The sequence below is a fragment of the Danio rerio genome, chromosome 15 (genome assembly GCF_049306965.1).
Source record: "Danio rerio strain Tuebingen ecotype United States chromosome 15, GRCz12tu, whole genome shotgun sequence".
Lineage (NCBI taxonomy): Eukaryota > Metazoa > Chordata > Actinopteri > Cypriniformes > Danionidae > Danio > Danio rerio.
In genome coordinates this window covers 44,372,185-44,394,637 of record NC_133190.1, presented here as the reverse complement: position 1 = coordinate 44,394,637, position 22,453 = coordinate 44,372,185, and the positions used below count along the sequence as shown (strand labels likewise).

Genomic DNA, 22,453 nt, shown 5'->3' with positions numbered 1-22,453 from the left:
ATATACATCAACCATTTGCTCATATTTCACTTGTTAAAAACCTACTTGAGTTTCTTATTTGAACTCTAAAGAAGATATTTTGAAAAACGGTGGTTGATGCCACATTCGTTCTTATAGGATTTTTTCCTACAATGAAAGTCAATGGATTCCAGCAACCAGCATTCTTCGAAATATCTTTGTTTGTGTTCAACAGAAGAAACAAGAGGTTTAAAATCACACGATCAAGGAAAAAGTCATTTTAATTTTTGTGTGAACTTTCCCTATTAATGCATTTTAATGGCTCGTTCATTTACATGGAAAAGGAGGAGTTTACAACTTTCTATGTCCAGCCACAAGAGGGTAATGAAAGTGTTTTGGCTTCACTTTTCAAGACGTGAACCCATGAACCAATGATTTAACCAAGATTCTATGAATTTGAATAATATCAGCAATATTAAACGCCTGCATTTTGTTTATTGATATTGGTAAATAGCCTGTTATTTATTTAATTTTTTTTTAGCTTGAATACATTTTAAACAGACAGAATTAAAGAAAGAAATGAAATTACATGACAATTAAACAAACAGACTTAAGGAAAGAAATTAAAATCAAGGATTTCCTTTGAATACCCTTATATCAAGAATCTAATTTTTGTTCTTTAAAAGATTAAATGATTTTAGGAATGAGTTTAATTCAATTCTGAAATGAGAAAAGGATCGGTAACTATTTATGAAGAATAGCCAGTTGGTCTTACGATTATATATATATTCCCTTTTTTATGTAAAGAAATGCGCTAAAGCTAAGCTAAATTGTAAACATTTTATAAACGGGATTAAACAACATGGTACTACACTGTGTAACATTAGAAACTAAGCTAAACAAACAAACACATGAAGCATTATGTACATTATATTTTTATAATGAATTTTTTATTATTATTATTTTATCTGTTTATTTATTTTTAACCCTTGCAACTGTTTATACTTTGATTCTTAATATAGGACAACACGTACACTTAATACTCAAATATATTTCATTGAACATGTAAAATCCTGTCCATGTAACTGCAGGTTACCCATGTTTGTATAAAATACCTTTAAATGCTGAAGTTTTTAGTTAATTAGCTAAATTTTGTTGTAACTAATAAAGTCATGGGACCTTATAAAAACTAACTTAACTTTTCCGAATATGATTGTAATGCAATAATATGCATTTTTTGGTGAAAAGCGCTTCACAAATAAACTTTAAATAATATAGTTACTTTATTATTTTGTTTAATTGTTTTCTAAATTGTTGTGAGATGTATATATGTGTACTAAGTTTGTACAAATTTCACAATTTTTAATTGTTTTTTATTTTAAGCTTTGAAACATTACATAAAGTAATAATACAAATTCAGATATATGCTATATCCAGGAACATTACAAGAACTGCAAAAACACAACCAGAAATTATAATGAAGCAAAAACATAACAAGTGTGGGAAAAAAAAGAGATTTAAAAAAAAGAGTATTACAAAATACTATAAGAGAGAGAGAGAAAAAAAAAAAAAAAAAAAAAAAAAAATATATATATATATATATATATATATATATATATATATATATATATATATATATATATATATATATATATATTTATATAATATTTCACAATAAATAAAATTCAATAAAATAAAACTCTTTCGTCACTGTCCTCTCATTGAGATGACCAATCAGCTCGCTCTGGCCTAGTATGACGTCACGCACTTACTGGCTTGCGGAACAAAAGCCGTCTGCTCGCTGCGCTCCTCCCGCCGGATGCAACCGACAGGACACCAAGACCTTCGTTTCCCGTAAAAGTTTGTTTTTAAAGCGTTTACCGTATTGTGTGTTAACATAAACAGCGTCGAAGTGTAAATCCCGGGGCTCGTGACGAGTATTTTTTTTGTCTGAACTCAACCGACGAGGGATTCTCGCGAGAGTAAGTAACGTTACATCAGCGCGTGGCTGGTTTGTTTGTGTTTGTGCTTCAGATTGTTTCAAAGCATCTGATCACCTTCAGTTTATATGAGATTATGCTTTCTGATTTTTGACCATGTCATATATGATTTCATGATTAAAGCATCCAGGATATTTTATTGTCACATGTCAGCCACAGTTTTGGCCTTTAAGCTCCTGTAAAACTCATTGTTTCGCTTTCACATAGATGTAAACATAGTGTGGCGGTTAACGTTACTTGTGAAAATTCAGGTAAGTTAAAGTCGGTGTTATATTCACACATTCACACCTTCTCCTTAATAATATGACTTCAGAAAAGTATTCTTTGCAATTCCTAGTCGATGGCTATCAAAGTACATTGTTCACAGTCAAATAAACAGTGCTAATGTTGTTTTGAAGTCCTACTTACCTGTAACTGTTAACCGAATATTCAAAGTACCATAGTAAACAATAGTACCCTGGCGAGAATGTCAATTGAGGTAAAGTTGTTTTTTTATTCAGACTTTCTCCTCAATTATATAATTTTAGAGAAGTATTCTTTGCTAATGCTAAATTGTGAAATCGTATGAACGTTAGCTACCAGTGACTATCAAAGTACAACATTGTCAAATAAATAGTGCTAATTTTAATGTGATCATATTTACATGCGATTTCACACCGAATATTCAAAGTACCATGCTAAACAATGTAGGTAGCATGTCACGTTGTTAGTGAACCGATTGAAACCAACTTTCTCAATTTTTATCAAACATAAAAACGCCTGTGCCTGTTAGGCAGTTTACATGCATAACTAGGTTTGGAAAATAGGTTTGTGTGTCATTTTCCATCAGTGTTTATGTGCAAAGGTTACTGTGGAAAGAGTTGCCGAGATAATCTAATCATGCCTTTTTTCCTCCCCTCTCTGTGCCTTTATCAGATTCTGAATATTGTGAAATGCAATTGAACTAATCAGGGAGAAACAGTGAGTGGGAGACTCTATTTAAAGCATCATCTTTTGTGCATGTCAGCAGTGATTCAGACACTGGATGATGTTATTTCTGCGGTTGTCACTTCTGCAAAGTTCTTTCTATTCCCTTTGCTTGTCTTTGTTCTTGTTGTTGTCTTTACAATGTCGCCTATATGGAATTTGCATATGTTCGTTATTCATTATGGATACTTTCTTCAACCCTTATGCAAACAAGCAGGGACAGGTGTGTACAAGTGTGTGTTTGAGTTTAAACAAAGATTCGAGTTTGTTTTGGTTGATGATGGAAGGGTAAGCTTATCAAATAAAGACTTAACATATGCTAGTCAAATTTCTTTCGGTCGTCTGTTGCAAAAACGAGGAGGATTTTTGTCAACTTTGAATACTTTTGTGCTTATCGGTAGTTTTATCTTTTGGTTGGTGATTAGATTTTTGCATTGTGTAATGACAAGCAGATTACTGAAATCAAATAATAGAAACATGACATTTGGATATTGTAGTTTTTTAAATTTAATTAATTGCATTAAATATGTATTAGTCATGAAAATATGTGGAAATAGTGACTCACTGCTAAACGCTCTCCAATAATAGGCTTAATTTGATTTGTTTTTAGGAGAACTTTAGGTCAGAAATGGTTTTGGCAGATGTAAATTAAAGTGTTTGGTCACTTTTGCTTTTTTCAGATAGACACTGCATTATAAACGTTCAAAAACTTGCAAATTTTATTCTCCGTAGAGAATATGTCTACTTTCTCTTGTTGTTGTAAGGTGTTGTCTAGTTATTTAAATAAATAATCATCTGTTGTTTTTCAGTTTATAGCATTTAAAAGATAAAGATATTTAATTTTCATAAAATGGGGCTGAATTATGACCCAAAAATACTTTTGACTGCTTTAATATCATTCAGTTTTACTGTTTTCAGACAGAAAACACTTAGTTGTTTCAGTTGTTTTCATATATAAACACTAGTTTTATTGCAGCTATTACCCTTTGCTTTAAGTTTTATACGATAACTCCTCATTTTCAGTTTCTTACATTCAGAAATATCTCCGTTTAAAAAAGAAATAAATTAATATGCATTTCATGAAAATACCAACACACTACCAAATTTTAGCTATGTTCATTATTCAAAATATAAATTAGTGTTATTTTAAGGCAAATTATGACCGGAAAGTTTTTTTTAACTATTCAAATAAAATGTTTTGTCAACTTTATTTATTTATTTTTTTCCAACTAAATTTAATAATATGAGGCTTAAAAGCAGTAACTTTATTCTCCATGAAATATAGCAGCATGCACCTGGCTTTATTTGATTGTGTTATCGTTTTCTTATTGGAATTGCCTTATGAAGTGGCCACATTTTCATTTTCTCATCCTCTGCTGTCTTCTCCAAAGTTCCAGTTGTGTGTGTGTGTGTGTTTCCCCTCTTCTGTGCATCTGAGATCACGCACAGATCAGTTTTTGTGCACATGCTCAGAACGAAGCAGGAAGTCCCAGTATGGTTTCCTCTTCCTTGTTCTTTCATCTCAATCTATTTTTTCATGGCTCATGCAAAGACATGTACTCTACCCTGGGGTCAAATGGAGGACGTGGTTGTGTCGGAAACATAAACACAAAACATTTGAGCAATGCTTCAGGGGGTCTTCATTGACCCGATGATGAACTCTGTCTGACCTTTGAACTTCAGGGTGACTGAGTGTCACTCTACTGGTGCTCTTGTGCGCAATGTTTGTTTTGCTCGCACCAAAAGAAGTTATTAGTATTCACAGTCTTGTGCAAGATCAGCGTTATTAGCATAATTAGGATGCACAGAATAACTTAATGCGGGTGTGAAACTCATTTAAGTTTCTTTTTTTTTTGTATTGATGTGCACAATTTGGCCCATTTTCTGATTTATTCATAGCCTAATAATAATAATAATAATGAGGTATAATATTAATAATGATAATAATAAAAATGATGATGATTATTATTATTATTATTATTATTTTAAAGGTATTACTTAGTAAATATGTGTAATTTTGGTCAGCTTTTAGTGTGTTTTTTTGGAGCTTAATAACAGTAATTATAATATAAATATTATTATTGTTCTCAATAATTGTTATCTATTGTTATTATTATTATTTTAGTTACTTAACTGTAAATATGTAGAATTTGACCAACTTTTAGTTATTTATTTACTGCCTAATATATTTATTATAATTATTTTAAATATATTGTACAGTAAATAAATATGTGCAATTTTGGCCAACTTTTAGTCATATTTTTATAGCTTAAAAATAACAATAATAAATATTATTGTTGTTATTGTTGTTATTATTATTATTATTATTTTAGTTATTGTACTGTAAATATGTGGAATTTGGCCAAATTTGAGTGATTTTGTTTATTTATAGCCATATTAATATTTATTATATTTATTATTATTATTACTATTATTATTATTATGACTATTGTTAAGTTATTGTACAGTAAATAAATGTGTGCAACTAGGCCAACCTTTAATGATTTATTTATAATAAATATTATAGTTGTTGTAAAGTTATTGTACAGTAAAGTCGGTGTCTTCTACTACTAGAAAAGGTAAAGATAATAATACAAAATAAAATATTATGTATAATATTATATTATATTATATTATAAAAATATTTTGCATGACAGTTTTACTGTAAAATGGCAAAATGATAGTATTTTATAAAAGGAAATTAAAGTAATTAATGAAATACTAATTCAATTACAAGTAATTAAAACTAGTATTCATATTTATGTCTGTGTTGTAAATAAATTTCTGTCTGGCACTATAAAATGTGGAATGCATCTGTCACTAATGATGCAAGTAAAATTATGTGACTTTGTCTTTTTAGCATATTTTTTCTAAACTGCCCTGCTTTTAAGTCTTTATTTGACTTTAAGCGTAATGTATTTATGAATATTTTTATCCATTTTTCAGTGAACATATGTAGTGTGTTTTAGTGCATTTAACCAAAACAATTTTTTTTAAAAATAGATATATTTATTATAATAATATTTTATTCATCAAACATATTTAAACATTGAAAGGTAATACAATTACAACAATTTTTAATTTTTTTTTTAGCTTTTCTTGATTTTTCCTTTTTTATTTTAATATTTTTCTATAACATATACATTTTGTGCACTAATTTTTGGATTGTTATCGTAAGTTGTTTTGTTAGATGAGCTCCAGATTTGGCTTTAGTACTCACTAATTTCATGTATATGCACAAATATAATGTTGTATAGCATCCTATAAAAATATTAATTTAAAAGAGAGATTTTTGAGGGGTGTAATATGCTGAGCACTGTATGTAAGTATTATATATTTAGTATGTATTTAAATCTTCCCATAGACATAATCTTCATTATTGACAAATAATAAATACACATAAATTACTCTATAAAATGAAATAAATATTATATTATATTATTATAAATAAATATTTATAATTTACATTGTGTTATGGTTCACTGCGCTTTATCTAAACACAGCTCTTTTGTGTGGCAGGTACACCTTATCTCTGTCGATCAATACCTGTTTAATATAGGACACTGCAGTCATGAATAATGCAGCTGTGACAGATGGAGGGTGTCCACTTGTCATGCTTGACCAGCTGCTTTTGTGTCCACTAGGCTGTGCACGGCTAATCACACTTACTAGATGACTAGTCAGTGGGTCAAGAGCATGACTAGTCAGTGCACAAGAGCATTAATGCAGTTATTAGGAAATGCTGCTTGCTTTGCTTCCTCACAATCTATTTAAAGAGGTTAATTGTTTAATATTAGTTAATGCCCTGGTGAAAAATTACATGACATTGTTTATTGATACATTCATTCATTTACCTTCAGCTTAGTCCCTTTATTCATCAGGGGTCGCCACAACGGAATGAACGCCAACTTATCCAGCATGTTTTACACAATTAATGTCCTTTTAGCTGCAAACCAGTACTGAGAAACATCCATGCACACTCACATTCAAACATATACTACGGCCAGTTTAGTTTATTCAATTCACCTACACTCTGTGGGGAGAACTGGAGCACCTGGAGGAAACCCACGCCAACACTGGGAGAACATGCAAACTCCACAAAGAAATGCCAACTGACCCAGCCGAGACTCGAACCAGCGACCTTCTTGCTGTGAGGTGACAGTGCTAACCACTGAGCAACCGTGTCGCCTTGAACTCATTTTTTAAACTTGTTCATTGTTTATGTTCAGTAAAAAACTCATAGATACTAGATAGTGTGTGTTTTATGGGACTATAACCGTTTTCAAGGTATACCGCGGTTTGGAAAAGTCCAGGTTTTAAAACCGCCAACATTTTCTGTTATATCAATCATTTAAAAAAAGAGCATATTTAGAGCATTCATTTAATTTCTAATCGGCACTCCTGGTCCTCCATCCGCTTGTTAAGTGTGACGTTACGCAAAGCGGCTTCCGGGTCCAAGTGCTATATCAAACTGTATATGTAGACTCATCAAATGGTCAGAATAAACGTTTACAAAGCGATATAATAGTTTCGAAATGCATGATCACAATATATATAATTGAAGTCAGAATTATTAGCCCCCCTTTGATTTTTATTATTATAATTTTTTTTTTAATATTTCCCAAATGATGTTTAACAGAGCAAGGAAATTTTCACAGTATGTCTGATAATATTTTTTCTTCTGGAAAAGTCTTATTTGTTTTATTTTGGCTTCAATAAAAGCAGTTTTGAATTTTTTAAACGCCATTTTAAGGTCAAAATTATTAGCCCCTTTAGGCTATGTTTTTATTCGATAGTCTACAGAACAAACCATTATTATACAATAACTTGCCTAATTACACTAACCTAACTAATTAACCTAGTTAAGCCTTTAAATGTCACTTTAAGCTGTATAGAAGTGTCTTGAAAAAAATATCTAGTCAAATATTATTTACTGTCATCATGGCAAAGATAAAATAAATCGGATATTAGAAATTATAGAGTTATAAAAACTATTATGTTTAGAAATATGTTGTAAAAATCTTCTTTCTGTGAAACAGAAATTGGGAAAAAAAATAAACAGGGATAATAATTCAGGGGGTTAAAAATTTTGACTTCAACTGTATATATCCATGCCTAATATCCAATGGCCAGAAAGTAATTAAAATTTTATAAATTGTTTATAAATAATAATAAATATATTGTTTTATAAATAATTTTTGTGTTTGTGATGCAGCACGTAAAAAGACCAATGTGTACTCTGATTTCATAAAAAATTCACTTTAAAGTGTGATATGTTTAAAAGTGGCCATAAAAGAATATTTTCTCAATTCAGAAGAGTAGCGGTTTGGACCCAGAAACAGTATTCCATACATAACCGATCAGTCACAACTTAGTTTCATAAATCATGGTAAAAATATTAGCTTTTTTTTTTTTTGCTCAGAAAAACATTACAAAAAATGTGAGTTCCAAATGAAATGCTGTTATATAACACCAATATTAAAATATAACTGATGGTCAATTTTTTAACACCTACTAAAACAAAAAACAAAACCGATTCCTTTGATCGGCTCCTGCATGTTTGTGTGTGCTGATCAGATTCTCACTTCCTGGTTGTGGTTTTACCCAGGTACTGTTTTCCCCTAACAGACCTCCTCTTTGTCTCTGCGCAGGAGTGTGAGACTAATAAACGCTGTCCGGCTGACGTGGACCCTCCTGGAGTCCTGTGGTGATCTGGAAGGTGAGTGTTTGCTCAGTTATTCACACTTCCAGCAGAGTTTATTCCAGTGAATCACCGCCGTCATGAGGAAAAGGCGGCTCTGGATTCGCTCCACTGTGAACTGCTTTACCTCTCCTCATTTCTCTTTCGTTCTCTCCTCTTTCTCCTGCTTCATGCTGATGCAGACGCAGAAATGCATGCAGGGTAAGACACTATGTGTGTGTGTATTTATGTGTATTTGTTTAATTGGTCACACTTTACAATGAGATTTCATTAGTTAATGTATTTACTGACAGAAACTAATAGTGAACAATGCTTGTACATCATTTATTAATCATAGTTTAACATAATGCATTATTAAAATACAAATCCATGCTTGTTAACATTAGTTAATGCACTGTGGATTAACATGAATTAACAATAAATAGCTTTATTTCCCTTAACTAAAGTCAACAAATAGGAATAAATGCTGTAATAAATGTATCGCTCATTGTTTGTTCATATTAGTAAGTCCATTAACTACTAAAGCAACCTTATTGTAAAGTCTTTGCATTTCATTTGAGGCATTAATGTTGATGAATCTGTTTTCATAGTTTTATATTTATGTTAAATACTTTATTTGGTCGTAGGTAGTGATTTGAATGAACCCTAAACACTTAGTATTGAACTTTAGAGCTTATGTAATCTCGTACTTTGTAATGGTGTGCTGTTACTTTTCTAAGCGATGAGGTTTACAGTTTTGGCCTGCTGGTTGAAAAATATTTAGAGGCATCGAGCGAATAAGTAACCACCCACATCAGCATGGCAACCGCATAGCAGTGTATTAGAAACAGAAGCTGTGTAATTTCCTCTCTGACACACATAAAATATCCTGAAATCCTGTCTCCAAAAATCCTGTCTCCTGGTTTTTATAATGCTGAATACTATGATAATAATACCAATGATGATGATAATTGTATAGATATTTAAGAGACATGCTAATTGAACATGAAGTGAATGTGAAGTGTCTGCTTTGAAAATGTGCGTTATGTGCCGGAAGGTCTGTCTTTGTTTTGGTCATTTTAACCTGCTAGTTTAGCCAATTATATTTCAGCACCCTAAGTTGTCTTGGTGGAAAACCACGCATTTCAATCATTCATTCAGAAAGGCTCTGAAAGCATGCACCCGTGACCCAAATGCAACCTCTGGTGGACAGTAGCAGACACTGAAATGAGACGCAGATTAAGAGTTCCACATGAGGTTATTAATTAGCAAATAAAATACATTTTGTGAATGTAAACATTAGGTGAGCAGATTACATTGTAAATGTGTGTCCTAACAACATGCTTCGCGACGAGATCCTGAGCATTTTGGCTGTTTGCACCAGATGAAACACGACAGGAATTTAAATACAGCCATTCAGAAGCACAGAATATGCACTCACTCATGAAATGGTAAAGTTTATAATCTATTTAATACACATTAAACCTCTTTAACGGTATTAATTGTACATGCTGAATAGTTTGAAAGTTCACTGTCGAACGGTCTGCTGCTGCTTTCAGTAGTATGGCAATAAATCATTTAACTCTGAAAAAAGCACATGAGGTCTACCTGAGTTGATCATTGTCAGTTTTCTGTTGTTCACCTGTGAGAAATAGAGGCCGTTTCTAATATATCAATTCGAGGTGTTGGTTTTAAAATGGAAAATATTCCTTCTATCAGGTGCTGTTGCTTTTATTTACAGCACGGTTAATGTTAAATCACTCGCTCCTGTCATTAATCTGGCAACCTGCACTTATGTTTGTATATTATAATAATATATCTAATATTATTATATTATTATTGTTGTTGTTGTTATTATTATTAATGGTTATAGTAATAAAAGCAATAATGACTGGAGTAATATTTTCATTTGAAAAATATATACAAAAAGTAATATTTAACCATTTTCTTTTACATTTAATAAATGTCTCCTTAATAAACAGAATAATTTTCTTAAACTGACCCCAAACAAGTATATAGTTTATTATTTATTATTATTTTTAAATCTTAATGTCACCATAAAATTACCCTTTTTCATGGAATATTACAGAGATAGATAGTTACTGCTTTATTTATTTATGTGCCTATTTAATCTCAAATATTACTATTTTCTCAATAGTACATATTTATTTATTTATTTATTTATTTATTCTTGCTGCATTTTTACATTTTGTGGAGATTTAACATTTTAGCTATAATAAAAATACAAACCACCATGTTATTTTATGCTGGATTTTAGGTGCAATTATTTTTGTTTGGTTTAGACTGGTCAAGTTCAGTTCCTGGGAAGTGTTGCTGTACAGTAACAGAAGCTGCTAAAGTGATGAGCTGAAGTCAGGCAGTTTGTTTATGTGAGTTTCTTATGGGAAATACACACACACCCCACATGGAGACGCAACAAATGTGGTCGGTTTTCTGGAGAGAATGAGTTAGCGGATAGTCTGCAGGCTGTATGTTTGGCCAGTGATTCTCTAGAAAGCGTGCTGTCACTTAGTCTCTTTGGAGGGAATATTCCTCCTGTCCACATGCTCTTGTGAAAGTGTGGTTTTCTCAGGTTCAGAGCAGATTCTCTCAGCCATCATCCGGTGCGGTGTGAACACAAGTGGCTCCTTCAGATTGTGTGAAATCTCATCTCTCAGTCTACAGAAGCACACTCTGCTTTTACTTACACATTTGACTTTTATTCTGGCCTTTCTTCTTTTTAAACCTGCAGCTGTACTGTTTTTAGTTAAATATATTAATATTGGTTAATAATGGTGAGTTCATATTTTTAAAGTGGTTGTAGTGTAGAAAAGCATTTATTCATTCATTTCTATAATTAATTATTTTTAGGGGTTTTTACCTTTTTATTGAGATAGGATAGTAGAGGACAGACATTCGAACTCTGATCGCCATGAGTACCATGGTGCTAAATGTCTGCACACTTAACCACTAGGCTATTGGCGCCGACTATTCGTGCAATTTTTAAAATCTTCAGTGGTTGGTGTCTTCCCTTCGTCTCCTGCCCCTTTGACCTGTGGTGTGCCTCAGGGATCCATTTTGGGCCCTGCTTTGTTCTCTTTGTACATGCTGTCTTTAAGTTCACTTATTTTAAATCACAATGTCTCTTTTCATTTGAATGCTGACGGTGTACAGCTTTATATTCCTGTCACACCAAACTTTTTAGATTCACTTAATTCTTTTAGCAATTGTTTTAATGATATTAAGATATGGCTGTCACAATTTTCTCTGTCTAATTGAAGACAAAACTGAGTTGATTCTGTTTGACAATTCTAAGAGGTCAACCATTTCATCTCCAGCGCATCTGGCTCAGTTTCTTTGCTTCAGTCATGTGGTCAAAAACTTGGGTGTGAGACTAGACAGTAGTCTAAAATTTGATAAGCAGATTAATTTGGTGATTCTCTTTCAAGTCTAGCCCTTCCTGAGCAAGGCTGATGTTGAGATAGCCGTCCATGCTTTTGTTAGTTCGCGTTTGGACTACTGTAATGCACTTTGTTTGTTTTTAATGCCGTCAGTAGCCTTGCACATATTAATATGAAATTTTACACATTCACAAACCCAGTAGGGCTTTGCGATCTGCTGACCAACTTCTGCTTGAAGTCCCTCGGTCAAGATACAAGCAGTGGGGTGATGGCTCTTTTGTAGTGGCAAGTCCTAAACTCTGGAATACTCTTCCAACTGAGCTTTGTACAATCACTCACCTGCCAGTTTTTAAAGCTAAGCTTAAGACCCACTTGTTTAAATTGGCTTTTTATGCATAGCACTGACACTTCATTATGTTTTAATGTTTGTTTGATTTTATTGATATTTTTTGTATTGTTTTGCATCGACTCCTTTTCTGTTGTGTTGTATAACTTTTACTTGTGTAAAGCACTTTGGTCAACCTTGGTTGTAGTAAAGTGCTATATAAATAAAAGTTGATTGATTAATTAAAAATTACTAAGATTATATAATAAAATTATATTATCGAATGACTTCATTAACCCCAGTAAGGTGATTTACAGAATTATAATGCTTTGACTTATTTTCTTATCTCATTTACAAGCACAATAGCATATTTAAAGCTGCTGTAGGCTATTTCTGTCCGTTCGCATCCCGTCCCTTTGCGCCCCCTGGCGGCTTATTCAAAAATGGCTGTCATAGCTAACAACAGAGCGGCAGCTATTTCAAACGGCGGCGGTAAATCCTCCTGCGGTAATAGCCAAATTGAACTCTCACCTACTGTAGTTGTTTTTTTTTACTTATAAAATGTATAATTTCAATAAGCGAAGAGTTTAATAATATCCCTGTGAAATTAAAACAATTGAAAATGTCTTTTTTTATAAAAATTGTGAATTATTTTTAAGTTGAGTGAACCCCCATTCAATTGATAAAAATATATAAGTAAAAATTTTACAAAAAAATTAATGCATCAAATAAATGTTCCTACTATAAATTCCTACTCTTATCCTAAACTATTATAGAAAAAAAATGTTTTGATATAAATATAAAGCACCACAACTGTTTTCAGCATTAATTAATATTAATTGAGATTGTTTTTTTTAAACAGCAAATCAACAATAAAATGGTTTCACAAGGCTCATGTGACTCTAAAGCAGCGGTCACCAAACTTGTTCTTGGAGGGCCGGTGTCCTGCAGATTTTAGCTCCAACCCTAATCAAACACACCTGAACAAGCTAATCAAGGTCTTACTAGGTATACTTGAAACATCCAGACAGGTGTGTTGAAGCAAGTTGGAGCTAAACCCTGCAGGGACACCGGCCCTCCAGGAACGAGATTGGTGACCCCTGCTCTAAAGACTGGAACAGCGATGCTAAAAATTCAGCATTGCTTTTATTTTTATAAACTTTTAATCTATAAAATTGTAAAAATCTATTTAAAAATTTGCTTTACTGTAGTTAAACCTCTGAACTTCTTCTTTTTCAGCTTCTCTTTTTTTTAACATCTATGTGGCATCATTTTTCATCTATGTTCAGCTAGTCTGAGAATAGTTTGATTTTAAAATTTAGCAGCACACAAAACACTACTATTTGGTAGTTCTTTCCAGTTGTTTTAGTTTTTTACAAATTTGGCAGCCAATAAATGTTGACTGTGAAATGGTTCAAGTTTCTGGGTAGTAAAAAACGTTGGGAAGACCCTAAACTCAGACTAAACCATTTAGTGTATAAATGCATAGTGTATCATAAGTCCATAGTGTGTCTTTTAGGACGTAACCAGTGTCTGTAAATGTCCGAACAAGCTTCCTTACTGTCTTTTATTCTCCTCCACAGGTTTGCTCTCTTCCATCTGAACGTGTTCTTGTGAATGAGACTGTGTCGTCTCTTCTGATTGGCTGAGGCTCTCGGGTCGGCTCTGCTCATGAGGTAACACAGCCTGTGGTTGTTGATGCCCGAGGCTGGGCAGTGATGGGGCAGAGGGTATCGGGTGTGGTCAAATCAGCGGATGAGCAGGAGGTGGGTGAGCTGGCGTATCCACCAGTGTGTGCGGCGCTTCGAAATCGAGGTGTCCCTTTACCTGCCCGTCTGGAGCTGCTGTTGGATATGCCTCCGGCTGGTTCGGAAGCCCAGCTTCAGCACGCCTGGAACCCAGACGACCGTTCGCCAAACCTGTTTATCAAAGACGATGACCGGCTCACGTTCCACCGCCACCCGGTGGCCCAAAGCACTGACTGTGTGCGCGGGAAAACCGGCTTCACCCGAGGTTTGCATGCATGGAGTTTACGATGGCCTGTACGGCAGCGGGGCACTCATGCTGTGGTTGGAGTGGCCACTTCTTTAGCTACTTTACGAGCTGTTGGGTATTCTGCTCTAGTTGGAAGTGATGCTGAATCCTGGGGGTGGGATTTGGGACGAGGTCGGCTTTACCATGATCGAAAGAGCCGATCTGGGCCAGCGCCGCCGTATCCGGAGTTCGTGGAAGATGAGGATGAGGAAGGCACGTTCTCTGTGCCGGAGGAGATTTTGGTGGTGTTGGATATGGACGAGGGAACGCTGGGATTCTGTGCTGATGGAAATTATCTGGGAGTGGCGTTTCGAGGGCTGAAGGGGAAGAGGCTGTACCCGATCGTCAGCGCTGTCTGGGGCCACTGTGAAGTCAGCATGAACTACATCAACGGATTAGATCGTATGTATTTATTTTCTTTTTCAGTTTTACAATAATTTCCTTCATTGCCATATATGAGAAGTGCATGATGATCTGAAAAAAGATCTTTAGCCAGCATAAATAGCCATGTGGTAACCCATGTGTGCTGTTGGGGATGTTTTCATCCAATCTGGGGGGATTTTGAGTCTTAATTTGGTCACAATTTTGTCTTTGTTTCAGCTAATGGAGTGATTTTTGCTGGCTAAATCTTATTTTTACACATATTTTGGAAAAATACTTTTAAAATTTTTCATAAATTCAACAACACTAGGGAGGGGGTGTTTTCTGTGAGAAATAACAAAACGGGAGGTAGGCAGGAGATGGCTCTGAAATACGGTAGACCCCTGGGAAAAACGGGAGTGTTGGCATGTATGCCATACATATCAGTGTTTTTTTTTCTAAACTATAAACTGTTATTCCAGTACTTCTGTGTTATTTGACTGTTTTGTAACTTCATAACTAAAAATTAATAAACATGTGCAAATCACCATCATTTTTTAATTTATGTTGTGTGGGTGTTGAGATCCCGATCTTTTAATGATTAATCGTGCAGCTTACACCAAATGCATTAATGCAGTCTAAACAAGTAGTGATAGAAAACGCCTTTAATAACCTAAGAAATCCAGCACATCCCGAATATTCAACAACTCTTTTCATCATCATTATGTTTTACAGGAAAGCCTAAACGCTTTCATACAAGTTGATGAATCCTAAATTTGTAATGATTGCAGAAAGATTGCCTCTCACGTCATTGAAATTACAAGAAAAAAATAAATGCATTAATTCACAGGTCATGTGTCTTCCAAACCTTGGGTTGTGATCATGGTTGATCAACCATATCCGTGACACCTCTACTATCTAAAGTGTTAACACTGCCAACTGATGATCAACTGTTAAAAGTTACTCATTTAACCTCTTCCCAACAGGGAAAACCATCAGCAATGAATATATATATATATATATATATATATATATATATATATATATATATATATATATATATATATATATATATATATATATATATATATAAAGCTCTCTAATTGTAATGCTAGAATAAATCACAGGATATTCAGTGTTGAGGGATTATAGTTGATCAGCACAACTATTGAAAATACATGAGATTTGTGGAGTCATTGTATAGCCATAACAGAGGAAAACTTTATCATTTGCATGCGTTTCAAACGCATTTTAAGAGAGGGAAAGCATTCAGACACAAAAGTACAACATTTGTAACTTTGATGAGGTTTAATTTTACTGAATTATTAATATGATGACGACCATACAGTGTTTTACATTTCATTATTGGATTTCTGTACCTGAATACCGTTTGATTCTCTGGAAAGCCATGAACACTGTTTATTCATATTATTTGATTATTTAGCTTTTTTTCTTTGCTCTGTTGTAATTATTCATGCTAGCAATTTTGTTTATTTTTTATATACTTGATTCACACCCTTACGAAATCACCCCAATCAAATTCATGATGTTTTTCCAAAAAGAGCTATTCAAGTAATCTGATGAAATATTATTGATATTGCCCCAGAAAAACAAAATATCACAATGTCAGATTTTTCCAATATTGTGCAGCCCTAGTTGAGATTGTCAAACTTTACAGGGCCTTAATTTTTTTATTTTTTATATCAGAGTCCATATAATCGCACGCTACAATTATTTTCACAGAAAATCGCAACTCAAATCTTGAGACTGGCTTTAACTGTAGACATCTAGTGTTGACTCATTCAGTGCTGTAAGTCTGGGCAAAGCTGTTGGCAGAAGTGTTTTCCTTCTTGTAGCTTCATAGCTATGCTGTTGCTTCATGATCTCAGTAATTTCACAATCACTCGTAGTAACTGAGAAAAACATGTTTACTTGCAGCTCATTTAATAGGAATTATATTATTTTCCATAATGTCGGCATAATGCAAACATTCATGTTTCCAAACCTCTAAAAATGCTGTTTAATGGGAGTTTGAACAGAGTGTGAAGCATTTCATAAACATTTAATAGGGGTCATATGCTAAACTTAGTTGTATTTATTATTTTATTAGCTTACAGTTGAGTTTAATGTAACTGGACATGCAGGTCACGCTAAATGTAAATCAAATTGATTTCAGTTTTATTCATCTGGCAAATGCTTTTATCCAGACACTCAGCATTGCTGCAGGATTAAAACTGTTTTGCAGTCTCTTTTACTTATTGTTTGAATATTGTTTTTAATTAATTTTCGAATAAATCTATCTACAAACTATATAACCCTCACCAAAAGCAGAACAAAACAGCTTCATTTACCTTACAATTACTAAACAACTACTTCAGTCTAAAATTAGAAACATAGCAATGTTAATGATAATAATGATAATAAAAAGGACGTCATAGGGTACGTTGGAGTCTGCTTGAGCCAAGGAATCAAAGGAAAAAAGAATTTTGATTGTAGCCCAAAAGTTATAAAGATACAGTAAGCATAAATTAAACTTTGGGCAAGTTGTGTTGCTAGAGAGTTAGAGAGTCCAAATTTGTTGTGGTTGAAAATCAGACTGTCCTCTATCAGTGTGCCAAAGTTTGCGCAAATGCTGCAAACAGTTCAAAAGGCTGCCATATAATTCCATAGCAGTAGAAGAAGGAGAATAATAATAATAAGAACCGGAACGGATAAAATAGGTACCTATTGGCATGGGCCGGTATAGACTGATTTCACGCGGCCGCCATTTTTAAACGTGAAATCGAGGCTGATACCCGAAAGTATAGTTGGGAGTTACAAAGGAACGTTGTGTACTTGGCTGTATATCTTATCAGTGAAAGTGACACAAATGTATTATTCCACCACCTTCCGAGTGACCCGAAGGTCCGTTCTGAATGAATGGTGAAAATAAAAAGAAACATCAGAGATCATTTTCAGCTAAGTTAAGCGAAATGGCACTAGTTAGCTAACAATTTCTATCCCAAACACACGTTTTAGATGCCATTTATCAAACTCGAGCTAATGAACTGATTCTTTCACTATTTTAGACTCGTCATAATACTGAATTAAAAGAAAAAAACATCAATTTCGCGCTAACATTTAAGGCACTGTTGATGGCTTTCTTAAAACAGCGCTGATTTGCCATTGTGTTCACGTGCTCAACAGAAATGCTTGTGATTGGCCGAGAAGGTCATCATTTCACCCACCGCTGTTTACTGAGCACATACACAGACGAGCTGTGCGATCTGCTAGATGACTCGACATCTTTGTGGCTGCTTCTCGCTCCAGTCTCTGTGTATCTGTGTTTACACTGGGTGAAGAGCGGTAAACTGAGTGCAAACACAGATGCACGGAGACTGGAGTGCGAAGCAGCCGTGAAGATCAGTCGAGTCATCCGCGCTCAGCGGCGCTTCAATGTTTAAATTAAACTTACTGTATAATATTAAAGTGATGGTTACACCATTTCTGCATTTTGAAATCTCGACAACAGCTGGAGGTTTGTAGTCCACAGCATGTTGCTGCAATGTTTACAGTGCTGGTCCTACACTTCCGGGTTTCTTCCCACCGCAGCCTCGCTTTGGTTCTTTAAAATGGCGGCCGCGTGAAATAAGCGTATAAGATTCTGACGGTATGATAACCTTGGATAAAAATATCACGGTATTGTGATTACCGCTCTAAAACAGGGGCTCTCAACCTTTTTCACTTCTGGGCCACATCCAAAAAATTTTTGAAACCCACGTCTGACATTTTTTAAAAAACTGATTGTCTCGAGAAAATGCTTGTTTTAAACCTTTTATTAATTAGCAAACCATTTTTTTTGCTTGAACTATTATTATCTTGTTCTTCTACAGCATTTATAAATGAAAAATAGAATATATAATAATATATATTTTCTCTTTTTTTTTTAAACGCACTCAGATTTAAAGCTCCTGAATTTTTCAGGTATTTATACTGCAGAGTATTTTGGGCCTTTAATAAATGAACCTGTACAGGACGACAGGAGATGATAAAAAAACTGCTGCTTTGAATTGGACCTACTACTATTCATCTATTGATCATATCCATGAAAATAAACAAACAAAATAGTAAAATACAGTAAAAACACTCTTAAGTCTGTTGAAACGCATCGATCTGAAGGCGTTTGGGTTTTTAGGATATTATTGGAGTTTGCTGACAGTAGTGAACAGCTGCTCACTACAACACCACCAAGTCTCGCTAGATACTCTTGTATGGGCACGTCTGTTAACAAAACTCGCACTCGTGTTATAAAACACTATTTTGGACAACTATGCTGATATTTCAAAAAGTTCACACAAAGAGAGCACGGATAGTTTGTGAATCAATGGAAATGTGCGATTCTGATACAAGTCGCAGATGTGAGGCACGCTTGAACTGGTTATAACTCTAATCATCGTTATCTTTACATTTGCGTGACAATTTGCTTTATACAGCTGAGCATGTAGTCCTAATTGACGCGCAGCTGTTGGAAGTGGAGTTGTCCGTATTTTACAGTGAGGCTCTTTTTGCATCAAGTCCGAAGTAATCAATGACAGAAAACGGGAAATGCAATTACAGCAATCATTTTTATATAACATTTATTAATGAAATGAAATAATTATTATACAATAATTAATGTAATTAATGCATGCTCTCTCTCTCTCTCGTGAACGCGCAGCATGTCTATCCACAAAAAGAGGTCAGCGGAGCTGCGTACAAACGGCTGCGCAGTTGTTCAAATCTGCATTTGCTGACCGATTGAGCTACTTATCGGAATTATGAGAGATGTTGGCCCGACTCTAGTTAATTGGATGAACATTTTTTAGTTTTATGCCTTACCCAAAATATAAAAATACATATAAATCCATTAAGATAATTTACTTTAATCATTACTATTGGACTGTGAAGAGACTGTCAACCAGCACAACAACAAATGTTTCTGAAGACAATTACCTACTGCACCTTTAAGTTAAGTTTAATCTTGCGGCCCACCGGTTGAGAATCCCTGCATGTCTGGGTAAAAAACAAAAATATATATATTAAAAATAAATAAATTAATTAATTAATTAAAAAAAAAAAAAAAAAAAAATATATATATATATATATATATATATATATATATATATATATATATATATATATATATATATATATATATATATATATATATATATATAATTTTTATTTATTTATTTTCTTTTATTTATTTATTTATTTTTGTTATATTTTGGAGCAGTTAACATGCCAGGCTATATAATTCAAATGAATAATTGACTTCTGCTGTCTTCATTTGTTTTAAAAACAGATTTGTTTACAATTTAAAACGGCATCTTTTTATATTTTTTTTCTGCTGGAGACACTGTTGTCCTAAAAAACAACAAAAAAAGTAAACAAAATTTACACATACTCTAGGAAGGGTATTACAGAAAACTATTGTGGTTTTAAAACCTTGACTTTTCCAAATCACGGTATACCTTGGCCCCTAATAATAACACAATAGCACAACCATGAATTGTTCAGTTTATCCAAGCTCAATGTTTGCCTTTAAAGTCCTAATGATGAGTGTTTTCACATGATTGCTTGATGTTTGACCCTTGCCTTTTGACCCCGACTGACTTGTGCTGTGTCCCGCAGCTGAACCCCTGCCGCTGATGGAGCTGTGCAGAAGAGCAGCGCGACAGGCACTGGGACGCCACCGAATCCATCACATCCAGTCTCTGCCACTGCCACAGACACTCAAAAACTACCTGCAGTACCAATGAGAGACTCAAACACGCACCTGCGGTCACTGGACACGAGCTGTAGAGTCTTTGCACAGATACGCTCATATATTTAGGATGCCATCAAACGATGAGTACCTGGTTTTTATACATGATTATGAGATGATTGTAATAAAAGGTGTTTTACGTTCATGTCTTCCGTGGAAATATTACTCTTGAGCTGATGTTTTTTATTATTGTTCTTCACTTTTAACTCAGAACTAAGGACTAAGGAAAACAAACAGACAACGAGGTTCTTATTCTGTCACCAGTCTTCACTAATAGACATCCGCAGTGCCTGAGATCTTTTACAATCTTTGTTTTGTTTGTTTGCGTGCGTATTAAATATATATATGTATATTTTCTGTTGTAATCATGACGAAGCTGATTCAATCGGTTTTTAAGCGTATAAACGCGAGGCTTGTTGAGATTTTTACAGATTTTTTATATGAATTTGATGTTCCTCTTTTACATCACAGATCAAGCAGAAACACAACAGTTGTACATTCATGACCTTTCAAATGTGAATAAAATGAAAACTTAAAACACACAATCGTTTGCTTTTTATTTACCTCTGATAATGTTTAGCACGGGGGTCCGTTCTTCATACGTGGATTATTTGGATGTTGACGATTTAACACGATCCAGGATCGTTTCGTTCTTCAAAGCTGATCCGAGAGTTGTTGTCATAGCAACAGTTCTTGTAGATCAAACCTGCTAGGCAGCAGGTTCAATTCACATAAACAGGATTAGATCAGCTCAGTTCATGCAAAGAAAATACTGAAAGTATGTACCAAATGCTGATATTTTCTTAAAGTAGTAGTTATATACACTTGGGAAAATAGTAACTTTTTTAACTATATATATATATATATATATATATATATATATATATATATATATATATATATATATATATATATATATATATATATACATACAAGTTAAACATATATATATGCACTTCGAAATGAAAGTACCAAGACTGCTACCTGGTGGTGCAAAGAGAAAACTTATTGATATTAACTTTTTAGATCGCTTTAGAACAATTTGTGTATAATAGAAATGCACAATGTGTGAATTTTTTTTTTTTTTTTTAAAGCAATAATACATTTATGCTGACATAAACATGCTTTGACAGTTAATATGACGGTGACTTGAAAGTGTAAAGCCTGCAGCTCACAACAAATGCTGAAAGTTATTGCGTGTCATATTTAACAAACCGCTTACTGCTAATTTGGTGTAATTTTGCTCACATGAATATTTGACTATTAATCAGATGATGTCATTACGTTGATGTGCGGTCAGCCAATCGTTGCATTGCTGATCATGATTTCGAGGATCGATAGATCTGTCCTTCACAACACACGCAGCGATCTCAGATCAGTTCATCCAGAGATTCCAATCTGATTCGCGAACTTCTTTGAAAAACCAAATTAGCGAGAGATCAGATATCGAGATGAACAGATCCAGGATCTGCCAAATCATCTTAGATCATTTAAGCGAGGTACGAAGAACGGACCCCTGGTGGTTAGAACTGTCATCTTATAGCAAAAAGGTTGCTGGTTTGAGTCTTGACCGGGCCTGTTGGCATTTTTGTGTAGTTTGCACGTCCTCCTTATGTTGGCGTGTGTTTCCTCTGGGTCCTCCGGTTTCCCTTACATTCCAGCAAACTGCGCTATAGGGGAATTGGGTGAACTAAATTGGCTGTAGGGTGTGTGTGAATGTGAGTGTGTGTGGGTGTTTCCCAGTACTTGGTTGCGGCTGGAAGGGCATCTGCTGCGTAAAACATATGCCAGAATAGTTGGTGGTTCATTTCGCTGTGGTTACCCCTGATAAATCAGAGATTAATGAAAGAATGTTGATACTAGATGAAGCTGCTTATTTGCGTTTAAGGTGATTTTCATGGATCTATACGTTTTATATTTTACATAGTTGCATTGTTTTATTGA

General features: G+C 34.0%; 1 protein-coding gene across 5 annotated transcripts; it reads left to right on the top strand.

The window, feature by feature from the left end:
• Window positions 1–1,769: 1,769 nt before the first annotated feature.
• Window positions 1,770–21,051, top strand: spsb4b (splA/ryanodine receptor domain and SOCS box containing 4b). 5 transcript variants are annotated; one of them, XM_009291907.5, is made up of 5 exons: window positions 1,770–1,940; window positions 8,576–8,643; window positions 8,808–8,826; window positions 13,914–14,766; window positions 20,377–21,051. In XM_009291907.5, exons 4-5 carry the CDS (start codon window positions 14,049–14,051, stop codon window positions 20,502–20,504), a joined length of 846 nt encoding a protein of 281 aa, XP_009290182.1. In that variant the 5' UTR covers window positions 1,770–1,940; window positions 8,576–8,643; window positions 8,808–8,826; window positions 13,914–14,048; the 3' UTR covers window positions 20,505–21,051. The 5 variants fall into 5 exon arrangements, with proteins under 5 accessions (XP_009290182.1, XP_005157853.1, XP_009290183.1 ...); XM_009291908.5 differs by lacking the exon at window positions 1,770–1,940 and adding an exon at window positions 1,984–2,209; XM_005157796.6 differs by lacking the exon at window positions 8,808–8,826.
• The last annotated feature ends 1,402 nt before the right edge of the window (window positions 21,052–22,453 follow it).